The 24,957-nt window shown below is 40.9% G+C and overlaps 1 protein-coding gene across 3 annotated transcripts in view; it reads left to right on the top strand.

The window, feature by feature from the left end:
• BTBD9 (BTB domain containing 9) overlaps nt 1-24,957 on the top strand; it is a 417,028-nt gene that overhangs the window by 297,743 nt on the left and 94,328 nt on the right. For all 3 annotated transcript variants that reach the window (XM_004739994.3, XM_045071237.1, XM_045071236.1), the window contains exon 8: nt 17,109-17,298. In XM_004739994.3, coding sequence (XP_004740051.1) covers nt 17,109-17,298 — 190 coding nt within the window. The remainder of the gene's footprint in view (nt 1-17,108; nt 17,299-24,957) is intronic.

Raw genomic sequence — 24,957 nt, 5'->3', positions numbered from 1 at the left:
TGTACACCATTCTCTCTGGAATGTCCCTTACCCTCACCCCATTATAGCCCACCCCCTTTATCTAGGTAACCTCCTATTGATCCTTTAAATTTCAGCTTCAGTGTCACTTCTGAAGAAAAATTTTGTCAGACCCCTACCCCCCAGCTTAGGTAAAGTTTCTTTCTATGATGCTAATAGATCAGGATTTTTTTCCCCCTTTGAAAGTTCATAGTTTCATTTGTAACTATACATTTTATTTACTTCGTTTGATGATAGAAGGCACTGTGTCTGTTTTGTTCACTGCTGTGTTCCTAGAACCTGGAATCCCAATACTCAGTAACTGTTTACTGAATGGATGGATGGACAGAATGATATGTTGCATTCTGACGACCAGAAGATTAGCCCAGATTCTGGTTCCCACTTTGCTGCTGATTTGCTATCTAATAAATAAGACACCATTTTTCTGAGGCTCAGAGTTCTCAGCTATAAAATGAAAAAAACTAATGATCTGTTGTTTTTTGCTTTGTTTTGTTTTTAAATAAGCATCCTTTGGGTGTAGGTAATTGTGTTAATCATATATCTCAGGTCATTAATACATCATCCTCAGTGATCCAAGCAAGGCCTTCTTTTTTATGTATGTTTCCTCTTTGCTTTGAACCCTGCTTCTGTTCTCCTCCACGACATCATCTCTAGTGTGTTTGGTTATATGTTTGGTTATAGTGAGTTTCCTTAATATGCACATATATTTTTAAAATCTGTAATGTCGGCAGGTTTTGTATGTTTTAATTTTCAAAAATGCCTTTATGCTATAAATCTTACTCTTTTTCATACTTTTCTCAAGCAATATTATGTTTTTGAAACCTATACATCATTGCTTCTCAGTGTGCCTTAGTATTCCATCATCATAATTATAAACATATTAACCAATTTACATAGTCCTTACTGCTTGCCACACGCTATTCTAAATCGTTATAAAATCATCTAACTGTCACCACAGTCTTGTAAGGCAGGTATCGCTACTATCTCACCTGTTTCATTCACATAGGTGCCTCCAGATTCCTGCTCTCAAAAACAGTGCTGCCATGATGAATGTTCTTGTATCTATCCCCCTTTGCATCCGCATGAGGATTTCTCTGGGACCTGTCCTCAGAAATATGATCCTGGAGGACTGAAGTACTCATCCATTTTGCTTCATAGTGCAGATTGCCTTCCTGCTCAACTGCTGCCAGTTCACGTTCCCACCAGGAGTGCATAAGAGCAACTTGCCTCTCCATGCCTGTACTCCTGCGTAAGGTGGCTCTTCTACTCTTTGCCCTTCTGATAGCCATGATGCAGTCCCCTATTGTTCAATTTGCATTTCTCTCAGTCCTGGTGAGCCACTACCATCTCCCTGACTGTTATGTAATCTGTCTGCTTGTGGCTCTGCCAGCATCTTCTCTTGTCCTTCTCTTTGCTCTCACACTTCAGCCAAAGTAATCCTCTTGGAACACCCCTTTGCTCAGAATCCCTCAGAGGGTTTTTTTTCTTTAATCCACTGAAATTGTAGATGCTCTGATGATGTCCCATACCTGCATTCTTAAGATAACTGCTGCTTGGACAGGATGTATCTTCTAACTAATTATTGGATTTGGTGTTGACTAATATTTATTTTAAAATCTTTACAATTATTTTTCCTTTTCTTTTTTTTTTTTTTTAATTTTAGTTGGTTTGTTTATTAATCTCTGCACCCAACATAGGACTCAGACTCCTGACCCTGAGATCAAGAGTCACATGCTCTTCCAACTGAGTGAGCCAGGTGCCCCTACACCTAATTTTTTAAATAAAATGGGCCTATCGGTTTCTTTCCTTGACCCGTCTCTAAGTCATTTTACAACCAAAGTTATATCATAATGACTTGAGTAGCTTTGCCTCTTTTTCTGTTTCCTGGATCAATATGTAATAAGATATAAATTATTTATTCCTTGAACTGAGTGATTCTCAAGGTTCTTTTCTAAGTATAACTTTGGTGATTTGATGAGCTATGGGTTTCTTACCAGTATTTCACTGGTTGTGTAGATTAGCCAAATTCATAGGTATTCACGACCTCAGTGATACCAGACAGGTTTAATCTACTATGGAAGCAAAGTGGTTTCTTTTCCATCATATGCATGGATGGCTATAAACAGGAGTTCCATGGTCAGCTAGTAACTATTATCATACATTCACCCATTTTACTAAATCTTAGCCACAAAAATCTTTTTGTATAAATTGTACCTAATAGATTATAAAGGAGATTCTCTATAAAGGAGATTCTCTATTGGTCTCACTTCCATCCAAATCCCAACTCATTTACTGGACTCTCTTTTCCTTCTCCATAGAAATACACTGCTTTATTTTATTCCTTCTTCCTTCCTTCTTTCATCTTCTCCTTCCCAACTGTCTGATTCTTACGACTCTAGAGAAAAAAAAACGGGTTCTTTGAGCCTAAAGATGAAGAGATTACCAGAAGGAATGGCTTTGGCAAGATTAGAATTGTGGGTAGCAGAGGGAGGGGCTTTGGTCTCTGCAAATTTAGCAGGCGATACAGAAGAAATTCTCATGCTGGTGCATATTCCATGATGGAGAGCTTCTGGGGCAGACACAGAGTAATGGTGTCTGGGCTCAGTGGCTTTAGAGAATATGGGCAGTTGCACACTCACTCCTGTGAGCTCAAGCCACTTCTGTAACTGTATCGCAATTCTCTGAATCTTGTTCTCAGCTGGAATGAAGTCCCAACATGGGACCTCACCATTCCGACATCCGCCATTCTTCCTAGCACATATCATTTTCAACTGTAAGAGTAATTCTCATATCATGCTATTTTTATTTCTCATTTGGCTGAGGACACAGGGCATGCAGAGAACGTTATTTGTCAGACAGCAGCTACCCGGCACACGCAGTCCATATAATAGCAGTTAAATTGAGATCCAGAGACTGACAAACAAGCTATAAAATCTAAAAGGCAGGATTTCTTGTGGTAGATCGGTTATAATAATTTTATGCCCCAGTATTTTACATTTGTGACATTTTGTATAATAAACAATTAACTGCCTGCTTTTGACATTTGAAAGTTAATGTGAAGAGAGTTATAAAACAGACACTGTAAACATCACCTCCCAAAGTGAAGTGGTAAATGGCTATCGGCTTCCGGGAGGGTAAGACCTAATTATTCCTCACTGTGCACTCTGTACCTTTTTACTACCAGTTTGGTTTTCATTGTCTTTGATAAACAAGATAATTGATATAAATGAATGTGATCCTGTAAAATGGTTCCCCAATTGCAGATTTTCATGCTAGAGGTATAATTTTCCTTATGGCACATTACTGTTAATCTTTAAATGGATAGGTTGGTTAATCTGCCTTCCATGAGAAGACATTAGGTGACTTGCTCCTTAATCAGAGCTGAGAAAAAAACATTGGGTGTAGCCAAGGGCACAGGAAGAAATGACTAATGGCCACATTAATGAGCAAGAGCATGTGGATTTTTGAGAGGGAGGTTCAGAGTTGGGAATGCAAGAAAACCATGTTGGAGATAAAAAGGAGCTGCAGCCCTCCTCAGGAAGAGGACACAGGCAGTGTGTGTTGAAAAGGGAGGTCTTACTCCGCTGGGCTTTCCCCTCTCCTTCCCAGGCCTAGCTTTTCCCATTTCAGATGCTGATTCCACTGTGCTTAATGATGGGCTCAGGATCTTAAACAGGCAAGCCTTCACGTGCTTTCTTCCTCTTATCTGGCGGTCGAGGATTAGGGCTTTGCAAAAGTACCATTTTGTCCCATAAATTGATGCTCAGCAGACTTGATCTTCTGTTGGGCGGCTCTCTTTAGGAAATGTCAAGAGCCAAGCAAGCAGAAGGGGCATGTAAGTTTGTACCCATTGGGAAGTCTGTGTTAAGATCATTGGCAGTTTGCTTTGAAGAGCCCATTTCTCTTCATGCATAAAGTACAGCCAGGAAGAAAGAATGAAAAAGAAAGTGGACAGACGCTTAGGAGACAGTGTAAGATGGCGGATCCATGACTTCTCTTAGGGGAATGTTACTGCTCAGAGTCATGGCAGTTTAAAAAAGCAATAATTAATAATCAGTTACTTGTCTAGGGCATTCTAATATTTAGTTTTAAAAACTAATTTAAACTCATGGCAGGGAAAGCTATGGTGAAATGAGATTTCTCCCAGGACAGTTCTCTTTGGCAGTGTTATCACACAGCCTTTCAAAGATCCAGCGTGCTCAGGGTAGCTCGCTGTCCGGTTTAATGTCATCTCTTCACCGAAGGCGTGGGCTGCCTTCCTCCCCCGCTCCCACTCTTGAAAGGTTAGCCTTTCTTCAGAATAGTGCAGGTTTTTCCAGCAACATCTGTCAACCTGGCAACGAGTACACCCTAAGGAAATTATGAACATTTGAAGACCATCTATATACTATAGGGAAGCTTTCCTCTCCCTCTCCCTCCCCTCTCTCCTCGTTATACTCCTGCCTTCCCCCAAGAAGAGTGTGGCAGCCACGTGGCATTTACCACCATCCACCTCACTGACAAATTATAAGCCCATTTGTGTCTGTGGTATTTTTAATGTGTTTTGATTTGCTCACTTTATTGTGATAGCTCATGAAACCTCAAAGCAGTGACCCTCCTAGAAGGCAGGCTGTAGGCAGACCCCTTCGTTTAATGACAAGAGACCCCCTAGCCACCGTACATTTAGCACACAGAGGCTTCTTTGGTCTAATGACTCAGATGATCTTGATCCGATTCAGTAGGTCAGAAATTGCTGTCCCCAGCAGATATCGACCGGAAGGAACTGCTTTCTTGGTTATTCTGTAGCTGCCAGCTGCATATTACACTAGCAGGTGCTAATAGTTTTTGTAGGTCAGTAGATTGCTATTGTTCTTCCTTCCTTTGGCCCCTGTTCTTTTACAATTATAGAGTGGCTCATGGAATAAAAGTCTCCCCTCTTGTGTGATACCCAGAGTTCTAAAACACTGGTCCCGTTGACCCCTTCCTCATGGGCAGAAACCTGGTTTTTTCATGGTTAAGAAAGTACCAATCCTGGGTCTTGTGTATCTCCAAAAATCTCAAGGTGCTTTTGTAAGCATCTGATTAATTCGGTCAATACCCATAAGGTAGAGAGAAGAAGGGATTATTCTCGTTCTAACTAAAGCAACCACATCCCAGGGCAGTTACAGACCCTCTGTGAGATGGCCTCAGAAGCCATTTTTACAGAACTGAGGGGTAATTCTTTGGGTGCCTGTGTTGCAGTGCAGGGCCTGGCCTGTGGATGCCAGAGCAGAAGGTGGGCAGAGGTGGGCAGCCATTATTCCACTCAGAATTCAAGTGTGTAGATATGGTTTGAAGAGAGCTAGCACTCAGACGTCAGATGCTGCTTAATAGACAGGTTTGACAATATGCCTAATAAAGTTTATTTTAAAATACTTGCCCCCATTTTTCATTTCCCAAAGCACTAAGTATAAACCATTAAAAGAATAATCGAGGGCGCCTGGGTGGCTCAGTGGGTTAAGCCGCTGCCTTCGGCTCAGGTCATGATCTCGGGGTCCTGGGATCGAGTCCCACATCGGGCTCAGCAGGGAGCCTGCTTCCCTCTATCTCCCTCTCTGCCTGCCTCTCCGTCTGCTTGTGATCTCTCTCTGTCAAATAAATAAATAAAATCTTTAAAAAAAAAAAATAAAAAAATAAAAGAATAATCGAAAATCCTAGCAAAACCCTCTTCTTAAATTACTTTTATTGTATTTTAGACAATAATTTTTTTCATCACACATTGTAAGTCTACTGGAAAATATAACATGATTCTGTTTCCTCAGTCTAGATTAACTTTGACCTCCAGAAGGTGGTGTACATTGTATATTTTGCTGAGGCTTTTTTGTGTGATAACTACTTTACTTAGAGGTATGAATAGAGTTGTCCCAGGTCACCTGGAAGACTCTGATTGTCAGTCTTTGAAGCCGGGTAGCCAGATTCTCTCAGAGACCCCAACTTCAGCCCTCAGAAGACATCACCTTCACTCCCCCCATGGGGACCACTCAGCCTCCTCACAGCCCTGGGCTGATCCCTCAGGCTAAAACTGGGAGAGTGCCCAGTAGGCAAGATTTCCCCTTAGGCATCCTGTGTAGTTTGATTACAGAGGCTCCGATTCTGAAAGCCCAGTATTCAGAAGTTGAGACTCACCTTTACCCATCTGTTTCTTCTAAATTCCAGTCTTGCTCCCTTGAGATTCTTGCAGATTCTTCTCACACAACTCATTCCAGAATGGTTTGTGGGAGCGAAAACAAGTGAGAATTTGGCCTTCTCTCCAATCTTTTTCTCTCTGCCTCCAAAAGGTGTAGCAGGAAAATTCTGCCAAAGCAGAATTGCATACTTGTCAGAGATCCGATCAGGACATTTTCCATACAATGTACAGGGCTCCACATATAGTTTGGGACACCTCACTACCAACACTACTTTTAGTAAAAACTCAAATTGTGTAGTTATTAATGCATTTTAAAGAAATATCATTCAAGATCTAAAGACTCAAGAGTTATGCATGATCCCAGAATCACTCCGACTGTATACTGTTAAAGTTTGAACCAGATGCATTCTTCAGCTTATAATAAAAAGGAAAGCTACTGCTTTATTAAAGGAATAGTTTAAAAAAAAAAAAACTTTCTTACAAAAAAGCATTGAGCAAACTGCTCCTTCTTTTGTGGGGCTTTAAAACAACTGTTTGCATATCCTTTGTTCTGTGCCCAGCGTGAATGAGGAACACTCCCCCAGTCTGCGGTAACATCTCGCCTCTTGAGTCACAGACTCCTCATGACTTGATAAAACTTTCAATCAGTAGCATGGAACAAAAATAATTCTGTTGACTTCAGCATCTTTTAGTATATGAGGAAAAATCCATGTAAAACTTACACTACCCATGGAACAAAAAAAATGCCTTTTATGTTATAACTTTGTAAAATTTTTGAGAGTTTCCAAAAATCACAAAACTCGTTTCAGTGACTCTTTTTTTATGTTTGGAATCCCACCACCAACCCATCCGTCCTCAAACCCCCATCCCTTATGCCCCCATCCCCCGTATCAGCTTGAATAACTTGTCCTGATGTAGGGGGCAGATGTAGTCTCTTTCTGTGATAGATTATGTCCAGAGAAAAGAAAAAAAAATCACCCCAAAGAGATATTGCCTATTAGTTCAAACACATAGTTGGATGTTTTGGGATATCTTTTTTCTTATACCTGGAAGTGCCTTTGTCCTAAATTTTAAGGCCTCACCTACAGAGTGAATCCCTCTTTGATACACTGCAGTGGTTACTGCTGTTAAACATCTGATGCTTGATTCTTTTAGGTCTTTTGGAATTGAAGATTTTCACAGCTAAAAACCTCCAGCGTTCGAGCCTCACATAAGAGAGTAAACCTCTTAAACAGTTAGTTCTGGACCATGCTATCCTTAAAAGGCTCCAGTGTGAGGAGAGAATGCACTGATCCTAGTGAACTTGTGCCTTTGAGATCCACTGGCCTCACCCACCTCACCTTGGCCCTGGGGATAACCACCTCTGATTTCTCACCTTCATCTTTCAGAAAGCTGCTGTTCCCTCTAAAGTGTTTGCAACTGGCCTTGTAAAGTTTGCATGTGTTTGGGGAAGGGGCCAGGGGGGTGGCACATTTGAAGTTTGGAAAACTTCCTTTCACCTCCTTTCACTGGCTAAATGGAGCCCAGCAGGACTGTCAAAGCCTATATAGTCACATGATTTGGGCGGCCTTGATAGTCTCAGAAGTGGAGCTAGAACAGAAATGAGGAGAGAGAGCGTGGAGATCCATACTTCCTAAAACAGATAAGAGTGAAAAGCAAAGAGAAAAGGAAAAGAGGCACAGAGGAGTTGGGATGAGGGGAGTGGGGGTTGGGGGGAGCGGGGAGGGGACAACAGCATTCAAATGGCTTTCTTCCCAGGCTCCCAAGTGGGTGCAGAGAGGTACTTGCATCTGAATCCCTCGGAATTATATTAGGAAGCAGCCCTCATGGAGGTGAGAACTGGGGGAAATTTGGGGAAGGAGTTTACAAGTTGCACATCCTACATAATCAATGGTTTTTCTTCAGCAATGTTATGTACATATGATTGAAAAGTGATTTTTTTTAACCCAATAGATAAAACTAGGAATTAATGTATCTTAGCTCCAGTGTTGTAGAATACATTTTGGTAGCTTTCTGATAGCTTCCAAGAATGATGGGCTTGTGCTCTAATTAGCTATTGTTCTTTTACAGCTGTTAAGACATAACAGCTGTGGGTATTTTCTTCCTGAATAATTTGACCGAAGGTTGGATTGTGGTTCTGTTGGAAGTTTGCATGGTCAGCAGTAAGTTCCTATATAGGCCTAGGGATAGGGGCCTAAGGTGAGTCCCCTTTTTTAAAAAAAAAAAAAAGTATAGCTTATGGGTGCCTGCGTGGCTCAGGTCCTGATCTCAGCATCCTGAGATCAGGCTTCAGGCTTCACTCAGGGCATGGAGCCTGTGTGGGAGTCTCTCTCTTCCTCTCCCTCCCCCCTCCCTGCCCCCTACTTGCTCCATGCACTCTCTCTTTAAAAAAAAAAAAAAAAAAAGTATAATTATGTAATATCTAGGTGTGATCTTAAGCTAATAGCTTTTAACAGCCTTAAGAGGCTTTTTGAAAGAAGTTGTTTGTGAACATCTTGGCATAGAGAAGAATCTATACCAAGGCCATTGAGTACTGGTCTGCATGAAACAGTGTACTCTAAGAAAAGGAACAGCCAGGGAAGCAGTGAATGAAGCCTAACACCGGTACAATTTATGAAGATGATGGTCCTCTGCAAGTGCTAAGTGTTATTTCATTTTTAAAAATCTGCTTCAAGTAGGCTCTCCCCCCCACCTCTCAAAGGTGATCTCTGGAGACAGTTGAATAACATGTCAGTCTTATCTTTAAATAGAGCTGGTACAGGTGGCCCTCAGGTCATGTCCTAGTGAAGTAATACTGCCTTTTAAAAAATTTATTGCTCCCGAATTAAATTTACTGGCAAGCTGTTGGCCAACCCTGGTGCAACGTACAAACAGAGGACAGTAAAATTGTTCTCAGATCACTTTTTCTGCAGTTCCCCACAGTCTGAATCATCCCAACACACATACACTTGCAGAATATAGACACTTTGTCAACATGCAACTTTTGCATTCAGAGGCAGCAAATTAAATTTGTCTGAGCAGAATTGCTATGTGCACGGAGGGGGAAAGTAATTTCTGCCCAGGCTGTTCCCCTTTGCCTTTTGCTTATAGCACAGGCTATTGTAATAGGTATGTAGTCGAAGGACAGCAAAGGGAAACCAGAAAGAGACAGACACAAGATGCTGGATTTGGGCAGTATGGTTTTGTAAACAAAGTGACTCAAATTGGGGCAGAAATTCCATGGGGACAAGAGAGGAAGCTGGAAGACTGGAAATATAGCGCAAAGCCAAGTCCCTTCCAGATGGCGTTTTTAATAAATTTATCAGACACATTTGAAAGACTGTAATGAACATTCAGTTGGGGAGTGGCTTGGCTCCTACAAAGAAGAAAAACAGTAATGGCACCTTCTGTGCTTCGCAGTCACAATCACTCCCTAAATTTTTCCAGTAAAAGAAACCACAAAACTTATTCAAACCATTGTGTAATTATTAGACGATTCAGCTAGGCAGGCTGAGGTTTGCGTTTCTAGGAAGAGTTAATAAGAGAATTCTTTCCTGCTGAGATGGGGAAAATGGTCTATATGTGTTAGTAAGCTCAGCAGTGACTTTTAGGACAAACCTCTTCTGGAAGAACTCCTGTAGTGTAACTAAGGCAGAGAGCTCTCCCCGCAGGCATAAAAAGAGCTTTTCTGTTCTTTAAAAGCCACACTGTTACAGATATTCCTCCCCTCCCCAAAACAGTTTCTCCATCAGAAAATGTTTTGTCTACCATGAGTGACCAAGCTTTGTGATACACTTTTAGGGAAGGAGAAGCTGAGAGGGCCCAGGGTACATGTGATGCTCACACAGCCGCTCTTCTGCACTGGGCATATTTGTTTCCTTTTTAAGGTTTAGGTCAAGACCCAGACATTGATCATACTTTACTTTTCTAAGAAAACTTTCACTGAGAAAGTATTTTCTTTTTCCTGCCTTATTCAGTAATTTTTAGGTTTTCTAGCTTCTGGGAAGGAACTGTGTTAAGGCGAAAGTGCCACAGCCTACATAAGCATCCTTTTTTCTCACTCTGATTCATTCATTCAGCAGATATTTAGCTAACACCTACTATATGTTAAGCACTGTCTCTTGGCAGTTGGGACTAGAGCAGTGAAAAAAAGGAACACTCCTGCCCTAACGAAACTCACATTCTAAATCTCCAGTGATCATGTTAGGTCAGATGGACATACTGGTCTGGGTATTAAGAATTGGCACAGTGCTGGAATGTTGGGGTCATCCTGGTTGTTTATAAGAGGTCATTATCCAGTGGGTTTGTGCCTAGGTCCCCATTCTTTTTTGCAATAGTTGGTATGACTTGGTCATTATACTATTAATTTGACTCATTATCAGAAAATTGGAATGAGAACTAAAGAAAGTGATAATCTTCTGATTTTGTACCTTATTAGGTAGATACAGTTGCTTATCAAGTTGCCAGTAGAGTTCTAGCAAAACTATTTCTCAAAAGGAAATTTGGGACTTGGGGTCGATTTTACTGATACAATCATCCCTCTGTGTATGTTAAGATGTGTGTGTCTGTGCTGGGCACACTTTGTATATCCAGACTTCGATTAATAAACACTAATGAATAATTATGTCAAAATCAAAGTGATATTTTATCCTCCAGCCCACAGATACAGGATTCTTTGTTAACAAGGCACAATTCTTTAATGTAGCATATGTGTTAGACCACCTCAGTTTCCAGAGAATCAGAGGGTAATATTTCTAGGATAGTTTTACTTAGAGAAAATTTTAGAGACTGAATCTTCTTGAATAAACCCATTTATAAATGTGTCTCTAGAAAAGGAATTCTTAGCACTTATCCCAGCCTTGTTTTCCAGAGAACTTGAAACCATACTAGTAATGATTTTGTGATCATCTCCAATGCTGCTACACTAATCAACCACTAGTCAAAAATCAGATATCTAGGATAAAACTGTGAGGCAGTAAGGTTGCATAGGTGGAGATTGACAAAATCAGGAAAACTCCTCAAAGACAACTGATAAAAACCTAGCAGATGCTACAGAAGATATCAGTGTTCAAAATAATCATAAAAGGTTTTACCCTTTTGGAGGCTTTCTGTCATTCTATATTTTCATAAAAACAGTGTTAAAATGTGTGAAACTTGAAAAAAAAACCCACAAAATTCCATACGTGCAAAAGAACATAAAGGACATATATGTGAAATTTGGGGAGTAAGAGCACTGGTATGCTGACCGCTTTGCTGAAGAAAATACTACCAAACCTACATCTGTGTGCGCCCCTCCCACAGTGACACCCCTCCCCCCCGATTTTCAGTGTTCACCATTCCCCAGGTTTCCTTTCTGATCTCACCACACAAGCATGTATCACTAAATGACAGAAGTGGAATCATACTCTGTGTTTTCTCCTCACTTCCTCTCTTCTTAACCAGTTTTCTTTGTGGGACCGACCTTGGTTGACACACATAGCTCTAGTTCATTTGTCTTTCAATACTGTGTAGTTTTTGTTTAATAGTAAAATTTCAGTGACTCAGTGGACAGTATGAACAGATTAGACACGCTTAAAGAGGACTGAACATAAATAATAATTTGAATTAAGAAATTGCCCAGGTAAATTTAATTATCATTGAAAAAGTAAAGTAAAATATAGAGTCTGAGGGAAAGTCTACTCAAAGTCACATCTAACAAACATACCATAATGTGGAAAATGAAATCATGGAAGATAATGATACAAATCAAAGTGTTATTAGAGCCAGGTACTGGTTTGACCATGTAAGACAAGGTTTATAGTTTTAGACTTTTGGCTATTAAATGTGAACCTCAAGTAAATCATATTTGTATTCACTTAATATAAATATGTTTTCTATCTCTGTTTGTAAATAAATGATCTAAAAAAAAAAGAAATTGACTAGAATACTTCAAAAAGAGGTACAGAGAGAAAAATAAAAAGAAGGTTAAGAAATGTGGAAGACAGAATGAAAAGTTCCACAGAGGTCCGGTAGGAATTCTAGAAGGAAAAAAAAAAAAAAAAGGAAAGAAAAGGAAGGAGAATCAGTATTCAGAGAAATAATGACCAGAATTTTCCAGACTTGATAAGAGTCACAGATGCTCATATTCGGTCCTGAGAAGGATAAATTCAGTCTGGTTCTAGGTACAACTGAGTAAAATTGAGAAACACCAAAACCAAAACAACAACAACATCAAAACCCACGAAAAACAAAGAAAAAAAACCCTTAAAATTAACTGTAGGCAAAAAACAATTACAAGTTAGAGGGATAGGAGACTTTAGCAGACTTAACAGTAGAACCAGGAGACTATGGAATAATATCATCAAAGTGCTGAAGAAAAACAGCTTTTAACCAGGAGTTCCATATCAGTTAACCTATTTTTCAAGAGTGGTGGCAAAATGCACTTTCAAACAGAGACTTTGCTGAATACTGATGGATGTATCTTAGAAAGAAGGAAGTTGAACCAAGAAGAAAGGAGGATATAAAAAACAGTAGTGGTTTTTATATAACCAAATATATTTTTTATAACCAAAATAAATTGGTTAAGTGTGAATAAAGAAGTTTTGACGTATAAAAAGAAGAAATATTAATGAGTTAATGAGTTTCACTTTAAATAGTTAGAAAACAGGAGCACCTGGGTGGCTCAGTGGGTTAAGCCTCTGCCTTTGGCTCAGGTCATGATCTCAGGGTCCTGGGATCAAGTCCCACATTAGGCTCTCTGCTCAACGGGGAGCCTGCTTCCCCCTCTCTTTGCCTGCCTCTCTGCCTGCTTGTGATCTCTGTCTGTCAAATAAATAAATAAAATCTTTAATTAAAAAAAATAGAAAACAAAACAGAGTAATTTAAAAGGAATTAAAGGAAGAAATAATAAAAAGAAGAGGAGGGATGCCTGGGTGGCTCAGTCAGTTAAATGGTTAAATGGCAGACTCTTGATTTCGGCTCAGGTCTTGATCCCAGGGTCTTGGGATCCAGCCGAATGTTTGGCTCCGTGCTGGGCAGTAAAACCTGCTTCAAAGTTTATTCTCCTTCTCCCTGTGCCCCTCCCCTCCACTCATACATGTACATGCTCTCTCCCCTCCCCGCCCAAAAAATTATTAATTAAAAAATAAAAATAAGGGGCGCCTGGGTGGCTCAGTGGGTTAAGCCGCTACCTTCGGCTCAGGTCATTATCACAGAGTCCTGGGACCCAGCCCCGCATCATCATCATCATCATCATCATCATCATCATCCATCATCGGGCTGTCTGCTCAGCAGGGAGCCTGCTTCCTCCTCTCTCTCTCTGCCTGCCTCTCTGCCTACTTGTGATCTCTCTCTGTCAAATAAATAAATAAAATCTTTTAAAAAAAATTAAAAATAAGAGCAGAATTTAGTGAAGTAGGAAAAAAAGAAATCAACAAAGCCAAAAGTTAGTCCTTTGAAAACACTAATAAATGAGACAAGCTATGTAGGACTGATGAAAAAATAAAAACTACAATTACAAATATTTGGGATGAAAAAGAGGACATACTATGAAAATTTTTATGCCAGTATATTTAAAAGGATAGATAAAATGAAAATTTTTCCTGGAAGGGCCAAGAGCATCAGAAACAATTTGGAAGAAAAAAGGAAAAGAAGAAGGGGAAGGCGAGGGAAAAAAGGTGTTCACTTTATCAGATTTTAAGATTACTATAAAATTATAGTAAAGCAGCACGGTAAAGGCACAAGGCTAGGCACATCAATGAAACATAACAATTTTTAAAAAGAGACACGAATATCTATGAAAACTGTGTGTGGCTGAAATAACATAAGTTAATGAGGGCAAGAGTTCATTAAATGGTGGTGGCAAAATTGGCTCATCTTAAGAATAAAAGATGAAAGTAGATTTTCTCTGTCATGCACGGTATACCAAAAATAAATCCTAAGTAGATTAAAGAACCACATGTGAAAGGCAAAGTTTAAGAACTTTTAGAATAAAATACAGGACAATATCTTTATGGATTGAGGGTAGGAGAGAATTTATAAACAAGAAAAGGGAAAGGCACCAATCTTAAAAGATGAATGTTTTACCTCAAAACATTAACCAACAAAAGATTGGCATCCTACAAATCAATTAGAAAGACAGTAAAAAAAAAATAGACAAAACATAAAGATAGGTAGTTTACAGAAGAAAGATGGAGAATGATTCTTGGGTGGGGGGGAGCTTTACAACGTCTTCAAACAGAAAAATGAAAAACTGAAACCACACTGAGATAACAAACTCATCTGTCTGGCATTACAAAGAGTTGGTAAGGATGTGAAGTAATGAGTTGAGAATGTATTTTTACAACCACTTTGGTGAATAATTTGGCAATAGCCAGGAAAATTGAAGGTAACTCATGGCCATGAGTGTAATTCACGCATATATACATGTATAATATCTTATGTATTCCTTTAAGAAACCCTTACCATGTACACAAGACTCTTTTGTTTGTAATCGCAAAGAAAACAGTGATAACAATCAAAACATCCCTTAGCAGGAGATTAGATAAATAAATTTTGACATGTTTATGTATTGAAATATTTTATAGACCTCACATGAATGGACTAGATTTATCTTTCTATTGAATGTTCCTTCATCATGGTTTAATGTTTGTGGTAAATGTTAATATTATTCGCCAAGCATTCCCCTTTCTTCTGGGCACACAGCAGGGTCCCACTCTCGAACCCTTTTTGAAGTTAGGCAAGGCTCTGGGACTTGCCTCGAGCCCCGGAATGTGAGAGAGGTGATGTGTGTTACTTTGGGGGATGAGTCTTAAGAATCAGGACCTGGCTTTCTTTCTTCTCATTGCTGCTATAACTGAGGAAATTCATATGGCTACAAAGCTTCTGTCACTTGGGCCCTTGGCTGATAGAATGAGTAAAACCATTTTTCTAATCGTCACTGAACACATAGGGTGCACAAAATATAAATACATAAGTAAATGTGCACTGTGGAAAGGGAGAATGGGGGCTGTTCCTGCAGCCTAAGCTCCATCTACAGTATTATTTTATGTCTCAGTTCTATTTGCCATACACCTTGCGCCACTTCCTTAAGTTCCACCTTCCAAATCACCCAATACTTTCCCTTTTCCATGAGATAGAGGTATCATGACTTGGCCTCCAAATATAGTCCTTCCTTGTCTTTCCAAGTCCTGGGGAACTTCTTTTTGAGCCCCTTCCTTCTCTGCCAGGAAACTGTCCTTTGAGGCTATTTCACTAGTGTGTTTGCTTGTTGTTTGGAGTTAAGCTTGACAGTCAAGGGATTCATCACCAGAAATCCATCCTCTCTTCCTTTCTCCTTCTTCTTCTCCCCCCCGCCCTTTTTTAAATCTATGGATGACTTCCTCATCCGCAGAGAGCAAAGCAGTGAAGCAATAGAAGATGAGGGCTCAAGTCAGGCATGCCCAGCTTTGGAAAGTAAATACATCATGGTATAGAAGATACATGTAAGATTACGTACTTCACGTCATTATCAAGGTGGAAATGTTTTGGCATGACGGTAGTACTGCTCACTCTTTCTCTCTTCAGAGAGTATATAATATTACCCTGAAAACTACAGTATATATCTAATGAGAAATTGTCTTTTTTTTTTTCAACCTGTTTTAAAATTATATAAAGTAAGTTGCAAATCTTGAAGGCAAGTAGCTGGGCCTAAGTGTAGATTTGGGTTGAATAATAAATTAAATTAAAACCCCAACACTAGAAAATGCACAGAAAAGGTCCTTGGGGACTTAAAAGGCCCTTACCTTTTATTGCTCTCTTCTCCATGGTTAGAGATTCTATATCATTTTTAGATAGCTATCATTTTGTGGAAGCCCTTGGCTTTTATAAATGAACAGGTTGACGCAGATTTGAAGTAGAGAGAGAGACTCAAAATCAAATCAGAGCTGGTGTTTCAGAATATCTCAGTTCATGAACAAAGAGAAGAACATTATGTGTTGAAATGCCCAGAATAATAAACAAACAAACAGAAAAGGTAAACAAGTCATGGCTGAGGGCAACAGTGTATTCTGAAAAGGTATTGGTACCATTTCCTAGATCATCTTCCTGCTTTATGAATTCCAAAACACTGAATCTATGTGTATATCATATTTCTCTAAACAAATTGGTATTTACTGAACGTAACAAGTACATACAGTTTAGAGACTAGTAATAAAACAAGTGTCTATATACCCACCACCTCGCTTAGAAACAGAACAAAGCCAGTACTTCTGAAGCTCCCCTAAGATTTCATCTTGGAAATGAAATCAATTAATATTTGGACCTATTGGTGGGAGTCCCTGCAAGATTTCATTCGCCTCTTCCCAGACACATTATCCAGAATTTAATATAATAATTCCCTAGATTTCCTTTTTAGTTTTATATTTATGTGTGTATCCCTAAATGAAGTATGTTTCTAGTTTTGTCTTTTTAAAAACTTTGTATAAATGCGTTCATAATCTGTGTTTTTCTGTGCCTTGCTTTTTTCACTCAACATTTTATGTTTTTCTTGTTCTTTTGGTTTTTGGTGTTTTAGAAGTCAAGGCTTTTTTTTTTTCTTTTTTTCTTTCTTTCTTTTTTTTTTTTTTAGGAAAAGAACATATGGTTTTCAACTTATCTATTTGTACATAACCCTAGTTCACTAAGATCAATTAATGTGCAGTTTCCCATTGTAGTCTTATTTTGAAATGTATTTATCCATTCTGTGTTTTATGGGATATCATGGTTCCTCATAGTAAAATGCTTCAGGGTTAATTACTACATGAGGTTTGCTTTGTTCCAATCTTGGATTCAACTTTTTTTCTTGAGGCAATTTGGCATGGAAAATGTGCTCATGTCTTGCGATAACTGAGGAGTTCTAATTTCCCCATTATTATTGATGTGAGATAGTAATTCATTTTGTTCACAGCAGCCTACCAGGATATGTTTAGCATCTCTTATCCTGATGTTGAATCTTGTGTTGGGCTCACAGTTCCCATGGAGAACGTTGCAACAATTGCAGATTGCGCCAGTGTGATTGAAGGAGTCAGTCGGAGCCGAAATGCCTTGCTGAATGGCGACACCAAGAATTACGACTGGGATTCCGGCTATACGTGTCACCAGCTAGGAAGTGGTGCGATTGTGGTTCAGCTGGCACAGCCATACATGATCGGGTCCATACGGTAAGAAGGGTCCTTTTCGTTTATTACTTTTAAAACCGAAGACACGTGTGCAGATTCTTTTTCGGAACAATGATGATCCTAATAACTTCAGTGAAGATACATTCCTGTTGTTTGCTCTAAATATTGAAGCGGGGTAACATGGAGAAACAGGGGGCTTGTTTGGAGCTCCGATTGGGCTTGCAGCGAGAGTAGATTAGAGGCCTCTCCTGGGTACGGCCCACCTCCTTCTTAAGTCTCAGTTTGTGTTGGCTAAGGATTTAGAGGATAATGTCAGGAGAGGTTGTATAGATTCAAAACTAATTTTCAACACCAATAAATTTACATCTGAGCCAAACATGTGACTATAAGGCCTGGTACTTAAAAAAAAAATCTTCTTAATGAAAATCTCGGTTTTGGATGGTTGTTTTCATTTTGTTTTATTTTGTTTTCAGAAAGGAACTTTAACCCAACATTGCTTGATTTATAGGATTATATAATTTTAAAATGTGATACTGTTGACACCCCTCAGAGGATATACTTTTAGTTCAAGAGAGCCATGTGGAATGTATTGAATAGGCTGCCCTTTGCTTGCTTTTTTTCTGAACGTTCCAAGGAGGTCTCTGAAAGACTAATGTATATACATTTATGTTTAACAGTAGGTAAGGTGTTTTACATGATATCTGAGCCTGCCAGGGGTGGAGATCTCAGTGGGGTGTGACTGCCTACCCCCACCATCATGTTCTACCACATTTGCTCTGTTATTTCCTGTTCTTATGTTCAAGTCTTTGTGTATAAAGAGAGAAAAAGCACAAAAAGTAAGGTAGTAGGATTTTAACCAGCAAATGTGTATTGATGTTTAGGCTAATGACCACAGAGGTTTTTGCAACCTGCTGGTCCCCGGGGCCACCCTGATGAATGATATTGGATTTGTGGGAGAATTCAGACTGTGGATTTCTTCATTTAAATTGTCAACTCCTTTTCATAAAGGGCCACATACAGGTTGAGTAACGCAGGCAACCTATCACACACATAGAGAAGCCTTGGCCTCATGCTGTGGACCAGACAAACCCTCTTGGTGCTTAAGAAAGGGGAAGGAGAAGCCACAGTCAGTCTGGATAAGCTACCAGCGCAAATAAACCTCCATCAGATGGCAAACAAGACTCCATCCTTCCTTTTATCTCAGCTGCGTGCGTTAACTAAGGCAGTCGTAGGCTATCTATTTAGTAATGTAATTTAAGTAAGAATTTTTGGCATTGATGGTAGGAAACTTACCTAATATTTCCCATTATAGTCTATCCCTCTTCACTGTCGAAATCTGGGGAGCCATTGTCCTTCTCCTGTCACTGGCACTCCTTACAGTCTTCACAGTTTCTTTAAGATTACCAGTCGTGTCTCTGAGATTACATCTGCAATTTCTTTCAGCCGGCATGGGGTGTAACTCACCAGAGCCAGGAGATCTGGAATCATTTAAATTGACTAGATACTCTCTTTCTTTCACTTCACCTATTTGGGGCTTCAGTTCTCTCTTTATTATGTTTGTTCTGCCATTTCTAATTTGAAGACCAGTCTTCTCGTCAATGAAGACAGAAGTGAACCAGCATGCTACTTAGTAGCTCTTCCCACTCTCTTCCAATGTTGCCTGTATTCTGTCTGCTTACCTGGTACTCCAGCCCTACCCCCAGCAATGTTACATGTGCATCTCACACCAACATGTTGGACATGGAATCCCATTATCCCCCCTTCGTCCGCTCAAGTCACCTTGAGATTTCCCCCGTCTCATTCAGTGGCACCACCCATGTGTCTGTAGATTGAGCCCAAAACATGACAGACTTCCCGAATTTACTCCTCTCTCTCACCTCCCCTCCTCAGCCAGTTGTCAGTACTGGCTCCTGAAAATCTCACAAAGTCTTCCGCTCTTTCCATCTCCAGTACCGTTACCACAGTTGTACCTTTGTGGTTTTTCTTCTCCCCCTGGTCTGCCAGATTTCCATCTGGCCCTTCCTTCCCCACCTGTAACCATCTCCCCGCCCCAGATCTGACATGGTTATGCCCCTTCAGGAGAAAATTCAGACGAAGGCATTTAAGAACAATCTGACGTGCTTCTGTCGACACAGCCTTGTCTCCTGCTTCACCCCCATATGTGCCCGTCTCATCCTGTCCAGCTACTCGCAGTTTTGCACATGCCATCCCTCTCTCACCTCTGTGCCTTCAACTCTCGGAACGTACTGTTCTCATGGCTGGTGTCTCTCACAAATTCCCCATCACCTCTTTTTTACCGGCTCTTTCTCCCCCTTCAAGACTCCGTTCCTCCAGGAATGCTTCCCTAACCTCCCATCATTTCCTGGGCTGATTCAGACCTCCCTCTTCAACAATCCCCATACATTCTGTATGTACGTTCTACTGGAGCATTTGTCATATTATAATCGTTTACATGCTGTCTCTTCCCACTCCCCCTGACATATAAAGCCTGTGGCAACTCAGAATAAGCATCCCTTGACAGATCAAATGTGTAGATGAGGTAGTCTGTCAAGGATAGAGGGGAAATTATAGCAGGTACAGTAGGAGAGCTAGAATTTTAGATTCAGCAGGAACACATGAGGTCTCCGCCAGGGTGACAGCTCCAAGTGGGACAAACAGGCTGTTTGTGTGGCAAGGCCACCTTGACCTCTGGTTCTACCCAAACAATCAGAGATGATCGATCTAACTCCAGGTGTCACTGAGGCTTAAAGCAAGAGAGAACAGCGCCCATGTGGCTTTCTTTAATTATGAATGAAAATGGTTCCCCCAAACTATTTTTTCTTTCCGGGACTTGGAGTGGCAGTAATGAGCATGAGCACCAGCAAAGGCAGAATTGTCTAGCTCAGCCACCAGACTTCCTTAAGCCCAGCTATTGTTTCTGCAGTGAGAAAATCCATGCAATTGAAGTCCTGTGTAACTGGCTGAGCACTGAAAGAGACACGTCTCTGTGAAACTAACATTATGTTGTCAGGATCTGCATTTGCCTCTTCTGTGACATTATTAAGAAGAAAGAGAGAGGGATTTCTTAACCATCGGTGCCTGTGGACGATGCTGGATACCCTGGCAGGCCATGGTTAGCAGCTGCTGATGTGCCCAGACAGACATTTATTGATAGGAAACTAGATCAGTGGCACCTCTTCATGGGGATGGGTAATTGACCAATGACAGGATGATTAGTTGGTGACATTTGACCCTCAGCTTCTATTGCTTGTGATGACTGACTTGCTTTCCTAGTCACTATATCTGAAAAAGCTCAATGATTTTAAATTGACACCCAGAGGGAGAATGCTACAGAGCTGAATGACTAACACTTTCCCCATCTAAGAAGCAGGAGATCTGGCAATCCTGGAAACTCTTCCTCTGGGAAAGCCCAATCACATGTACACTGGCTTTAAAAATTCAGATTTTTTTGTAGATGGTGACTACGAAGGCAAAGGACTCGGGCGGGAATTGTCTTGATCACAGCAGTCTAATTTCTTAAGGGAGGTTATAATTATTTTGTGGGTAAAGATATCTTTTGTGCGTCTGTTTTCATTCAAAGAAATCATTTCTTCCTTTCCTGAGCCTTTACCTGTAGCCGGGTAGGCAAGCAGAAACTTCTTCCTTGAAAGACAATGCTTGCGCCTAACCACAGGCCATGGGTGTCCAGTACCCGTCCCCCTGTGGTGTCCTGGAGGGGCTGACCTTGAAACATGACCCCTGACTATCCCTCCTCCCCCCTCATTGTTTTCATTCAATTAGTAAACATTTCTTGAGGCTTCTACTGTGAGAGGCACTGTTCTAAGCACTAGGGATAGAGCACTGAATAAAGCAAACATTTGCTGTCCCAGAGCTGATGTTCTTATCAGGGGGAGAGAAACAGTAAACAACACTGTTTGTAACATGTCAGATTCTTCAAAGGGCTGTGGTACCAACCAGGAGGGGGACTAGGGCATAGAGACAGTGCAGTTTTAGAGGCAGTGGTCAGGGAAGGCCTGTGCAGAGCCTGAAGGAGGGGAAGAGCAAACCATCTGGAGACCTAGGGGATAAGCATCAGAGGCAGAGTACTGAGGCCTCAAGGGCGAGCATGTCTGGCAGGTGGCAGGAGCAGTGAGAGGCCACTATGGCTAGAGCTGGGTGAGGGGCAGAGAGCAAGAAGCAAGGCGAGGGGGAGGTGACTTGGAGAGTTGACAGCCCTGAGATTTGTTGCTGTTTCTGTATTCAGTCACCAACTTCCAGAATCATCCCGCCCACCACCACACATCCATCCTGGTGTTTCATTAGCACCACAAGAGGACAGTTTTCTTGGCTAAGGAGAAGAGGGGAAGGGCAGGGGAGGCCGCCACGCCTTCAGAAACGCCTTCTTTGCTCCTGACCTGCGTTTATCCATCCCGCCAGCTCCTGGAAGAGAAACTGCAGAGGCGTCCAGTCCTTGCAGCTTAACAGGAAACTTGCTCCCCAGTTCTTTCTTTTCTTTCTCTCTCCCAAGAGCTAGAGCAGGCTGTGTGACTGGGAAATAAAGAAGAGTGGTTTTGTTGTTGCTAGGTTTACAGGCACAGCGAAAGTTATTCACTGTATATGAGGAAAAAAAGAGAGACAGAGTCTGGAATATAACTTAACAAGTGGGTAACTAAGTTGTAATTGTATCATTTTTGTGCCACTTTTTTTTTTTTTTAAATGGAAGGTTCAGCTCACTTTAAAGATTATATTTATTTATTTGACAGACGGAGATCACAAGCAGCCAGAGAGGCAGGCAAAGAGCCGGAGTGGAGGGGGGGGGAGGGAAGCAGGCTCCCCGCTGAGCAGGGAGCCCGATGTGGGGCTCCATCCTAGGCCTTGGGATCATAACCTGAGCTGAAGGCAGAGGCTTTAACCCACTGAGCCACCCAGGTGCCCCTTTGTGCCACTTTAAAACATTAAGATTTAAATAACAAGAAATCTTCAGAGGCCTGACCACATAAAAAGACCAAGGTAAAGTCATAATAACTAACCAATCTACCTAATGTCTTAGTTTATAGTCCCTCTGTCACCTTAATTTAAGACTTATTATCTTTCTACTTGCTAATCATGGTATCTTTTTCAGTGTTTTCAGACTGTTATGAGAATCACATATGCTGTGTGTTACGCAGGCCTGTCACCCAGGCCTTTTCAGCTAATCAGTGACAGCACTTTGCGAAAATGCTAATTATAGGATAGTCAATTGAATTAACAATTTTTACATTAGCCTGAAAATGATTGTTTTGTAATTGATATGCACAATACTGTAAGTAAAACTCCCCTACTACTTTAACTACAAACCTTAATTGCAAGTAAGTAGGCTGTCTGGAGATGAAACCACGCACATAGATGAAATTAAATAAACCCACAGTCTCTCCAGGTGCTATGAGGACTAAGGAGTTATGGACACAAAAACAGAGTTCCTCAGTTGAAAAGTGTTACGTGAACATAATATGTCAGGACAAAATGGGATGGGTTCAGCCCAAAGTATGTTCTTGGTGGGCCTTCATAATCTCTTTAATCTATGGGGCTGGGCGCCTGGGTGGCTCAGTGGATTAAGCCGCTGCCTTCGGCTCAGGTCATGATCTCAGGGTCCTGGGATCGAGTCCCGCATCGGGCTCTCTGCTCAGCAGGGAGCTTGCTACTCTCTCTCTCTCTCTCTCTGGCTGCCTCTCTGTCTACTTGTGATTTCTCTCTGTCAAAATAAATAAATCTTTAAAAAAAAAAAAAATCTATGGGGCTGAGCCTTTTTATTTTGCAGTAGGAATAAACCAGTTTTATCACTTAGAAAAGTTAATCTGGCACAGAATGTCCGAAACACAAATCAGTTTATGTCTTGCAGTTTTTTTTTTTTAAGATTTTATTTATTTATTTGACAGAGAGAGAGAGATCACAAGCATGCAGAGAGAGAGGAGGAAGCGGGCTCCCCGCTGAGCAGAGAGCTCGATCCCAGAACTCTGGGATCATGACTGGAGCCGAAGGCAGAGGCTTTAATTAACCCACTGAGCCACCCAAGCACCCCTGTGTCTTGCAGTTTATAAACATAGGGAAAATGAAGCAATAGCTAGCTTATCTTAAAAAAAAAAAAAAAAAAAGCAGGTGTGCCACTATGGTCCATTTTCATCCCAGGGTATTTTTCTTTCTCAGGGAGCTGTCAAGCCCTTGCCTGGTTCAGCTGCCCTTTCACTGTTGCGTGGCTACAGCCAACGCCAGATGATCTCCTCAGTTTGTAAATGACGGGAAGGTCTTTCGGACTGCTATTTTTCCTTCTTCCCACTGCTTACCGCCCTGCCAGGCTATTGCTCACCCACTTCCCTCCCAAAGGATAAGCACAGAAAAGAAGAAGGAGAGGAATCACAAACGATTCCATTTTGTTCCCCATTTAATAGCTCCAAATGAAGGCTTGGTCAATAAGAGTGGGGAGAGGAACCGAAGCTAATGACACAAAGGATGTTTGGTAATTGTTTGAGTATTCTCTGTATCTGTGCTGCCCTCAGTCTCTCACAGGACCGCAGATAATCTCTGGTTGAAGACAGTGCTTTTGTAGTATGGAGATGGACGTGGGTCCTTGCGGCGATTTCCAGGTGCCCAGGACAGTACTGTGTGCCGTGAGCACTCAATAAACAGTCATTGACTGAACTGACAACATAGTATGTTAGTGCAACTAAAGGGAGTTCTATCTATCAACTAAATTGGACATCATATTTGCTCACTGTGTCTGATCTAAGTGTATGTGAGGAAACTGCTAACGATTTGGCATCTCCAGCAAATGACTGAGATTAAGCTGTGGAGTTCAGCACTCACATTAGCACAGGGAAGGGTGCCCGCCTCACGCACTTCACGCCGCTTCCATTTCATTCTGTCTGAGTGCTGCACAGGCAAGCAGTCCATCCATTTACATCACGAGAGCCCTCTTTGCAACCTAGAGAGTAAGAAATTTCCTTTTTTATAGTTTAAAGAATACAACAAACACTAAATATATGACTCCTCTGGCTTGGATTAAGATTGCCTATAATTCTAGTCAAAATTGGAAAGATATTTTACAAAATTTGCTTCGTATCAGTCATGTTGAGCATCGTCTGTCACAGCCCTGAACCAAAGAATTCTTCCTTGTCTCCCTGATCCATGATTTATTTACCAAGTGTTGTTTCTCTCTCAGCCTGTCTGCCTCGCACTAAAGTCTTCTCTTATCTCCCTCAGACCTCAGAACTCTGGTTCCCAGAAAAATTGTTGAATAAAAAATTGTATCTATGGTTCCCAGTAGACACTGGAGTCTGAGCTGGGTGAATACTTAGGGGACCAGAAATCCTGGAGCCTGGAAATGGATAGCAGAGTTTGGGGGCTTGGTAAATATGTCTCAGTCAGTTTCATCCTAGAGGTATTTGGAGACCAGAAAATATTGCTATGGCAACTAAGTTGCATGTTAAAAATACAGGAGGGGCACCAGAATTCAGATATTCTTTGGAAAAGCAGGAAAGGTTAAATGCCAAAAAAACCTGTATGTGTGTGTGTTTGATTTACCTCACATGTCAGCCATTTATCTCTCTTGAGTGATTAGAGAACTTGACAACTAGTCATCATAAAATATAGCTGGGTACATGAAAAGAAAAATTTTTCTAGTTTTCAAAGATTAACCCATCAAGAAGACATTTTTATACAGGATATCAGCCCTATTTGACTCAATAT

This window comes from Mustela putorius, unplaced genomic scaffold (genome assembly GCF_011764305.1).
Source record: "Mustela putorius furo isolate JIRA1106 unplaced genomic scaffold, ASM1176430v1.1 tig00003983_pilon_pilon_pilon, whole genome shotgun sequence".
Lineage (NCBI taxonomy): Eukaryota > Metazoa > Chordata > Mammalia > Carnivora > Mustelidae > Mustela > Mustela putorius.
This window is presented reverse-complemented; position numbering and strand designations above follow the sequence as displayed.